The sequence below is a fragment of the Emydura macquarii genome, unplaced genomic scaffold (genome assembly GCF_026122565.2).
Source record: "Emydura macquarii macquarii isolate MOO-44397 ecotype Brisbane River unplaced genomic scaffold, CSIRO-AGI_Emac_v2 contig_2292, whole genome shotgun sequence".
Lineage (NCBI taxonomy): Eukaryota > Metazoa > Chordata > Testudines > Chelidae > Emydura > Emydura macquarii.
In genome coordinates this window covers 1,669,411-1,678,527 of record NW_027132429.1, presented here as the reverse complement: position 1 = coordinate 1,678,527, position 9,117 = coordinate 1,669,411, and the positions used below count along the sequence as shown (strand labels likewise).

Here is a 9,117-nt window from a genome sequence, read left to right as displayed (position 1 = left end):
TTTCGTATCCTAGCACTGTACCTAGGTATAATTTTGTAAACCTATAGTCACAATATGATTGTATTATAATGATTATATCATTTTAACATGGCAAAATATATATTAATTGTAGTGCAGAAAAATCACATATGTATATATAGAGAGAAAAATAATAGACTCATGATTCTATTATATAATTTTTCTGCACTAAATTTATTCCTTCCATATTTATATATACATGCTAAATTTAATATCCTAGCACTAAACTTATTATATATAAAGTCATAATGTGATTATTTAAAATATAATTATATATATGTTTAATTGCAGCAATATAAATAAAGTTTAGTACACAGAAATAATATCTGTAGCTATATTAGAATAATAGAATCATATTTTACATATAATTTCTCTGCACTAAATGTATACATATACTTCTTTGCATCAAACTTTTTCCTTCCCTTTATATATATCTGTGTAAACTTATATATATTACCTTTAGTATCCTAGCATTAAACTTATATATATAATTTTTATAAACTAATATTTGTAAAGTAATTATATTATAAACATATATATATATATATTCAATATATTATAATTGCATACAATTTTTAACACAGATAAATATATATTTACATTTTGGTGCAGATAAATCACATATAAAAAGAGGGTCAGGCTAAAAAAAATATAGGAGAGGCAGATACCATGCTCAGGAAGTTTGTTGGATCCAGAAACAAAATCCATCTGCTTCCCTGCCAAAAAAAAAACCAAAAAGTTTGGGGGCAGTTGTTATGGGAGGAATGGATTAGAAGGAGACTCTCCCACCTCTGAGTATGGACCCAGGGGAAAAATGTGGTTGGGAGCATGTGCATATGCATAGACTAATTGGGGAATTTGGAGTAGGAGGAAGTCATCCCCAAGTTTGGATCTAGAATTGGCTCCCAAAACCTAAATGTTGGGGATTGGATTGGAGGAAGTTTCCCCAATTTTGGATCCAGAATTGACCCTAAAAACACAAATATGTGGGGGATGGAGTAAGGGGAGAATTAATCCCTGAAACCATAATTTTTGGAGGCAGATTAGAAGGAGGGATACCCCAAATTTTGGACCCAGAACTGCCCCCTTAGAAAAAAAAGTGGGGGTGGTTGGATTAGGGGAATTTTTCCCCGTATTTGGCTCCAGAAATTACTCCTTTAAAATCTTGAGGGGAGGGAGGTGGATAAAGAGAAAGTTTTTTTGTAGATTGAGGACAGCCAGGGGTTCTGGATTTTCTAGATGGAGTCTAGATTATTCTTTACCCCCCCTTCCCTTAAACCCCATTTTTATGGCCCTGATCCTGCAGGTGCACCCCTGCACAGCAGGAGGAGTTGGGGGTATGTATGGGTCTTTTAGGAGAGAATTGGATTTTCCATCTGGGGACTGGACATTCCCTTTTATGGCCCTGGCTCTGCTGGAGGTGCCCCAGAGTTTCAGAGTGTCCAGATCTGGGTTGCTGAGACAGCATGTGGAGCCTCTCTGCATTTTGAGGGATGTGTTGATATCTGGGGTTCTGGCCCCACACACCAATCTGTAATCCAAGGCCAGCCAGGAGGAAGAGACAGACATTTTTGAGTATGGAGAGAAGGGCTAAGATGGGCCAATAGACCTTGTCTGGCTGTGGAGTCTGCAGGCCTAGCCTGCAGCCGGGAACCCTGTGGGCAAGGAATCAGCTTCTTCTGCAGCCCCCCACCCATTCCTGGGCTGCTGCTGCTGAGCGCTCCAGGAGGGGTTCATGAGGTGGGAGATGAGCTGGGTGGGGTTACACACATTGTCCCCGGCCCCCCACCAGGCCTGCGTAGGGGACGAGGCAATGGGAATACAGATCTATACCCACTGAGCCCCTTTGCTCTTTTAAGAAGTTTCACAGGCTGCTGGGGGAGGAGGATAGGGCCAGCTATGGATCCCCACCCCTCAGGATAGGTGCAGACCTCGGGGAGTCTGCTAGATCTTGGTAGGACGGGGAGTGGGGGGGAACATAGCTCAGTCTGCAGACACCTCCAGCCAGTGGCATGTTTTGCGCCCATGGGGCTTTCTTGACATGGCTGCATTTTGTGGGGTATCTTATGCCACGCCCTGGTTTGCGCCCTGGGGATTTTTATCACGGGGCTGGCTGAGGAGCAGTCATGATGCAGCCACATTAAGGGTGGGGGGGGCAGCCTGGCAGTGATCCCCAAAGGAGGGACATGCCCCCCACCTGGCAGGGCTTCTCTTTAACCCAGTCCCTAGCTACTCCCCCTTCCACCCGTTCTCAATGGGATTGATTTTCCGGTCGCGTTTTGGTCACAGCCGCCAAGCTGTTTGTCCTTCTAACCGCTCTGTATGCGGCATCTCCCATTGGCCGGATGGAGGTCACATGATCGCTCCCCGCAGGATACAATATGGCGCCGCCCAGGGAGCGCTGCTGCAACGTGAGGAGGGGAGGCTGAGCTCCATGGGTGAGTGGAGCCTGGGATGGGGACGAGCAGCAGGGACTCAGGATTAATTCAGCTGTTTGGGGGGGGGGGGCACCTCAGATTTCAGCTCTCAAATCCTCTGGCTGGGGAGATTTGGGGGGTAGCCCCCTTCCTTTCCCCTCTCTGGCACCAGCCCCTTAAACCGACTCACCCTCCCATTCCTCCCCCACTTTCATGGGGGGGGGGGTGGAGGCGCCCCTGGTCCTTCACGCAGTTTGAACTGGCTCCCAGAAAACGTCAGGGTGGCGGAGTGTGTGGGGGAGGATGTCGAATGATCAGTGTTGTCAGCTCTTGCGGTTTCATTGCAAGTCTCATGCAACTTGGGTGGGCTCGTTTTGTCAGCCCCCCCCCAAAAAACCTTGGCTCGTGGGGTCATGTGAATACATGAGACTCTCAAGTTTTTGTTTAAGAAAAAAAAGAATTGTCTAGCCTTTATTAGGAGTGCTGTCACGGAGGTAAAAGTAAGACAGGTGACAAGCGTGATACGAAGCTTGAAGATGTGAACCCCAGTGGCACCAAACAAATCAATCAAATTAAAAGATCCCCACATTCCATTTTAAAGAGAGGTGATTTTTAAAGCCCATCATGTTGTTTTTTTTCCATGGGATGCTTGTGGCAGACCATGCTGTTGTATTGCAATAACACCGAAGAGTCCAAACCACGGGGCAGGGCCCGGTTGTGTGAAGTGCTGCATGGACACACAACAAAAAGATGACTCCTCACACAGCGCTCATGATCTAAGGGTGTCTATACACAGGTTTTGCCCTGATTTGTTTTTTTCTATGTGTGTAGTTAAATCACTGCCGCGCCTTATTGTGGATGTGGTTCTAGTGGTATAAAGGTGTGTTGGTAAACTTACCAAAACAAGCTCTGCTGATATCTTATGGAGTAGGGCTCATCCACGCCAGGTTGTTGCGGCAATTCAACTACATCAGTTTTGCCACAAAATGCAGATAACACCTCTGTGCGGTATGGAAATGTGGTTGTGGAGAGGAGAAGGTTAAAGATTGTGCAGGGCTCGGCTCCCGTAGCGATGACTCACAGAAGCAGTGCTTGCATGCTCCTCTGCAAAGCCACTTCGTTGTGCTCATTCAGATCCCACCTTAATTCGCCGTTGCCAGGATGGCTACAAAAAACGCGGCGATGGCTGGTGTAGCGAGATCGCTGGCGATCCTGCTGACTGCTAAGGTTTCCTTTTGCTTCTGGGTTGCTGTTGCCTCTCTTCTATTCAGCTGGCAAGTGCTTTGGGCAGTGACTGTCTGAACAATGTGTAGCGCAGTGGGTTTGTGACTGGAGCTCTTAGGTGCTATTGTAATAAACCTAATAAATGTGCAGTGCCTACTGCACTACCACAATACAAACAGTAGTAAGAGCATAGTTTGGTGATCCTTCTGGGATTATTTCTCTCTTGTAGTCTGGAGACGGCTGTGAGATAAGATGTTGTGATGAAGGCTAAATTCACTCTGCTGGATTGGTTTATTAGACACTGCATCCTGCTGCCAGGTGGGACTGTAACAAATCAGCTGGCTGGAAGGGCCCGAGGGTTCCTGCCATCCGTAGATCTGCCAGCCAGAAAACTTTGTACTTCCAAGGACATGGAGGGGGAACGCTCACAGGAAGCCAATGGCTCCTATCCAAAGCCATGTGAGGAGCAGCCGCCTACATCTGACCTAGCCGTGGACACTGGGAGCTGCATTGGCCACGTAAAAACTGAGGAGACCGTGATCACAGAGGGGAAAGCAAAAATCATCTTCCCCAATGCCAATGAAGTGTTCTACAACCCTGTGCAGGAATTTAACCGAGACCTGACGTAAGTACAACCAAGAGATGGGCCTTGGAGCTGTCTATTTTAGGTACTTACTGCCATGTTGGGGGCCAAATATCTGAGCACCTCGAAACCCGCCTGGAAGGCTGGGCAGGGCTATTATCCCAGTGTACAGATGGAGAAACTGAGGCACAGAGGCCAACTGACCTGCCCAGGTTCACACAGGCAGTCTGTGGCAGAGCAGAGAATTGAAACCAGCTCTCCAAAACACCACTGCTCCTTTCCCGTTTAGATCATCCTTCTCTAGTGCCAAGCGCCTGCCATTGGAACACCCCCTTAAGGTGTCTCCAGTCAGGGCCCCCAAAATCCAGTCACTGTTGAAAAATCACAGCTAAGACGACAGACAGAATTGCTTGGAAAAACTGTGTAGAGCGTGAGTCTGCCGGGGGATGTGGCCTAGAGCTGAGCCATAACATGCACTAAGGCCTGTATGTGTCTCTCCCTCTCTCCGACCTGCTTCAGGTGTGCTGTGATCACAGAGTTCATTCGCCTTCAGCTTTCGGCAAAGGGGATTCAGAGTAAGTTGAAAAGAAATAACTCTCAATCTTTCAAGGAAAATCCCCCCCACATCACCCCTCCCTCCCCCCACAAAGCCCCAATGCAATGAACAGGCTGGTTAAATTAGCACAACCATCATTGGCACTCTAGCTTTCAAGCCAGACGGCGCCCCTGTGACCCTCTGTCCCAGCCTGAGACGCCTGCCTCGAGCCTAGTGCCTCAGGACACGGGAACGCCAGCAGCTCAGCTCTGATTCTCAGTTCCTCCCTTTCTGCGGTGCTTGCGGGTGGGAATTTAAGCTGCTTCTGTGCTCTCCATAGTTTGGCCTTCACAGGGGCCTGCTTAGCCCCCAGGGGAAGCTAGTTCTCCCTATGGCCCCTGAGACACAGGGAATTGCCAGAGTATAGGGAACTGTAGCCTGGGGGCAGCTCAGGGGTGTGGCCAGAGGGATGGTGCAGCGTTTTCATGTTAGCGTCTCAGCCCGAGGGCCACCTGCGCAGAGGGGCACCCACCCCACACACACACTTTAAGCTCTCTTTGCACCCCAGAGCAGTCTAGGGCCAGGCCCTCTGAGGTGTGAATCCAGAGGCGTTGCCCAGTCCCCTTAAAGCCCGGATCTGTTGCGGTGCTGGGGTGGGCAGGGGTGACGCTTACCCTCACCTCGGTCCCCACCGCTCGTCGCAGTTGCCGTCCCAGGAGAGGAGAAGGTTGAGAAGGTGGTCGTGGATCTTTCCGAAGGGGAGAAGGAGGCTGGGCCGGAACCAGCATCTGACGGGGCAGGGGCACAGCCGGCACCGGTGGTGGGAGAAGTGTGTGAGGTGCGTACAAAGCTAGCATTGGCTTTCCCGTAGCGCCAGGGGCCCCCCGTTATGCCAGGCACTGCTCAGAGTGAGAGCGAGTCCCGGCCTCCAGGAATTCACTGGCTAAAGAGACAAGCCCATCTCTTTTTGGGTAGGGTAGGCAGGTTCCCCTAAATCGCTTCAGCCCAGCTATGGCCCTCTTACTCCTCTGGGTCAGATGCAGGGTGTGGAGAGGGGAGATTCTCCTTCGACCTCCCCCTCCAATTCTGGGGAAGGGGACCAGTTCCCCTCCCTCCTTCATCCACTGCACTGCAAGCTCTTTCTTGCAGCTGGCAAACTCAGGGCAGATCTGCACTGGCCACTCCAGCTCGGTGACCATGCAGGGTGTCGCTCACCTTCCCCGTGGATTGGAGTTGGGCCTTCAGGGGGCTGGAGCAGCTTCCTAATCCAGAGCTGGGCGCCTGGCAGCCGGGTGGGAGTCTCCAATGCTCCAACACGTGACGTGCAGGAGTGGATGAGCCCACGTCAGCCGTGGCAAACAGACCTGGGGCTCTTCGCTCTGGAGGTCCCAGGTTCGATTCCTCGCTGATCACTGTCCCAGGGGCGGCTGGGCTTTGGCTGAGATGTGTCTCTTCCCCCCGCAGGATGGGGTGCGGATCTTGGAGGGCTTGGCCGCCTCGGGGCTTCGCTCCATCCGCTTTGCCAAGGAGGTGCCAGGCCTCCGGGCCGTGGTGGCCAACGATTTCTCCTCCAAAGCCGTTGAGCTCATGGCGAGGAACATCCAGTTCAATGGAGTCGGGCACCTGGTGACGCCAAACTTGGCTGATGCCAGGTAAAGCTGGGGGGTCAGGGGGCGGCCCATTCTGGCGTTGTGTGCACCGAGCGGGCTGTTCTCAGCCACTCACTGGGTTGGCCTGAGCTTCCCAAGCCAGCTGGCTCAGAAACAAGAGGGTGAAAGGCCTTGTGCCTGGAGGATTTTGGGGGCCGGAGGGGGGAGGGTGGTTGGGACTGGTCCCCAGGACAAGTGCCCAACAGCCACGATCACTGTTAACTATCCCCTCCTGTTGGCAGGGAGGTGGATCGGAAGCTGGTTGGGGCAAGATTGTCTTTGTACAGCACCTTGCACCATGACTGGAGCACTTAGATGCTACCATAATATACCTAATAAATACGCTGGGAAGCCTGAGCCCCGTCTGTGCCCTATAGGGGTGTCTCCAGGGCAGGGGCTGTATGAGTGGGAGGCTGGGCCAGTCCTGCTTGGCAGATAGAGACCTCGGGTCTCCTGCTAATGGGCCCCGCAGGCCTCCCTGACTCTGCACTCAGGACCCTCGTGCTCCCTGCCCAGTGCCTGTCCCCGTCCTGCCCACAGGATGCTGATGTATCAGCAGAAGGCGGAGAAGAACCCGTTCGACATCATCGACTTGGACCCGTACGGCAGCCCTGCCACCTTCCTGGACGCTGCCGTGCAGGCAGTGAGCGAAGGCGGTGAGTGAGGGGCGGGCCCCCCATTGTGGCTTCACCCAGGCTGCTGGGGGCGGGGAACGTGGCGAACTTCCTCGCAGCAGTGACTTGCCCCTGTTGCAAGCTTCCGCTGATCCCTGTGGATAAAGGCCGCATAGTGCTCAGCGTGGGTACCAGTCAGACACGCCACGCCCGATTGGCAGCTCAAGGTTTAATGTGCAAGGTTTTCTATAGATATACTAGTTAGATACAAAGCCTAAAATCAGCTACAGTATCTCCTACTCACTAAACCTGGCGAGCTAAGCCGTCCCGCAGAAGACTGCATACGGGAACGGCTTCCTTCAGGGGCCAGGGACTCCGCGGATCCTCTGGTCCCACCGGCAGCACCTCCCGCGGAGGCGGGTGTTGATGGCACACACCCCTTCGTCTGAGTGATTTTTATGCCTCTCTACGCACAACTTTCACCTCGTTAGCGAGCTATTAATTATTATATATTCTATCACCCCCTTAACTGCGTTCTGCTCTCACCAGAGTAACCGGCGGCGTCAAAACAACATCTGGTGATAGGAGGGGCGGTAAACAAAAATGCCCTTTGGCAGGGAAAAACTGTCCCCCCAGACACTCAAGGATAACTTCTTGTTCCCATCACCCTTATCTGTGTGCAGCTGCAAGCGCACACGTGATGTTTCGTCTTATGAAGGGCCATGGTATGCTGAAGCGGAGACATCTGCAGGGTTCCTCACTGTTCCTGTCTGTCTCTGCCAGCCGGAGGGTGTCAGGCTGCTGAGGCCAGAACTGTCAAGGAAGCAACTTAAACTGTGCTAGGCCCCAAAAGAGCGGTCTAGCCACTCCAATTGCCCTGGGCCCCAACAATGCCTTGGACCTAGGGTCTGGGGGGTTAGAGCAGGGCGGCTGGGTTCTATCCCCAGCTTTCCCAGGGGTGGGGGAGAATCACCCACTGACCGCGCACCCCGTTCCCCCGCCCTGGGGGGGCGTCCCCCTTGCAGGGCTGCTCTGCGTCACCTGCACCGACATGGCGGTGATGGCCGGGAACAGCGGCGAGACATGTTACAGCAAGTATGGAGCCATGTCTCTCAAGGGCAAGTTCTGCCACGAGATGGTGAGTGGGGGCGGGGTGTCCCTGGGGGGATGGGCGGGCCTCTGCCTCCATGCCCTGCCCCATCCACCTACTTCTGCCATGCCCCCTAGAGGGAAGGGGAGCTCAACCTCTTCCCTGGCCCGTTTACTCTGGGGCCTTGATTATGCTGGGGACATTGGTCCAGCTAGGGCAGGGCTGAGACCTGAGGCACTCATGTCACAGCGGGGTTGGGGATCATGCTCTGTTTGGGAAGGGGAGCCTGGCCCCCACGCCGCACCCCACTTCGCCACCTTACCCCCCAGCTAGCCTCACGGGCCGGTCCCCGAGCCCAGCTCTGCAGCGCCTGTTCTAGACCCAGTCTCCCCCCGGCAGGCCCTGCGGCTCATCCTGCACAGCCTGGACCTGCGCGCCAACTGCTACCAGCGCTACATCGTGCCGCTGCTGTCGGTCAGTGTAGACTTCTACATCCGGGTCTTCGTGCGAGTCTTCACCGGCCAGGCCACGGTGAAAGCCTCTGCCAGGTGAGGCGGGCACAGCGCGCGGGGCTGGTCCGTGCCGGGGCCTGCCTGGGCGCCGGCCAGAACTGGCCCAAGAAGCTGAATGTTAGCCTGCCTTGCTCTCCGGAGCGCCCCCCGGCTGGCCTCCCCGTTGCCCTCCCCCCCCTTCCTGGACCCCTTGTCACTGACTCTCCTGTCTCTGCAGCAAACAGGCCCTGGTGTATCACTGCGTGGGCTGCGGGACGCATCACCTTCAGAGACTCGGCAAGATGACCAGCCACGGGAGCAAGTAGGGGGGCTCTGGATTTACACCCCACCCCCCCACCCCCTCCAGCGACAGCGCCGCTGTCCCTGCCCGTGGGACGGGGGCTGGCTCGGGAGAGCAATGGGAGGGGGACCTATTCCCTGGAGAGCGCATGTCAGCTGGCTGGGGGGAGAGTCCAACGCCAGCCAGGATGGATGT

At 53.5% G+C, this 9,117-nt stretch overlaps 1 protein-coding gene across 2 annotated transcripts in view; it reads left to right on the top strand.

Moving 5' to 3' along the window:
* Nucleotides 1-2,397: 2,397 nt before the first annotated feature.
* Nucleotides 2,398-9,117, top strand: part of TRMT1 (tRNA methyltransferase 1) — an 11,432-nt gene continuing 4,712 nt past the window's right edge. Inside the window, exons 1-9 of one of the 2 annotated variants that reach the window (XM_067560496.1) lie at nucleotides 2,398-2,456; nucleotides 3,889-4,284; nucleotides 4,762-4,817; nucleotides 5,482-5,615; nucleotides 6,242-6,429; nucleotides 6,967-7,082; nucleotides 8,066-8,178; nucleotides 8,530-8,678; nucleotides 8,860-8,943. In XM_067560496.1, coding sequence (XP_067416597.1) covers nucleotides 3,920-4,284; nucleotides 4,762-4,817; nucleotides 5,482-5,615; nucleotides 6,242-6,429; nucleotides 6,967-7,082; nucleotides 8,066-8,178; nucleotides 8,530-8,678; nucleotides 8,860-8,943 — 1,205 coding nt within the window. In that variant the 5' untranslated portion in view covers nucleotides 2,398-2,456; nucleotides 3,889-3,919. The remainder of the gene's footprint in view (nucleotides 2,457-3,888; nucleotides 4,285-4,761; nucleotides 4,818-5,481; nucleotides 5,616-6,241; nucleotides 6,430-6,966; nucleotides 7,083-8,065; nucleotides 8,179-8,529; nucleotides 8,679-8,859; nucleotides 8,944-9,117) is intronic. The other variant, XM_067560498.1, reaches the window with a different exon arrangement.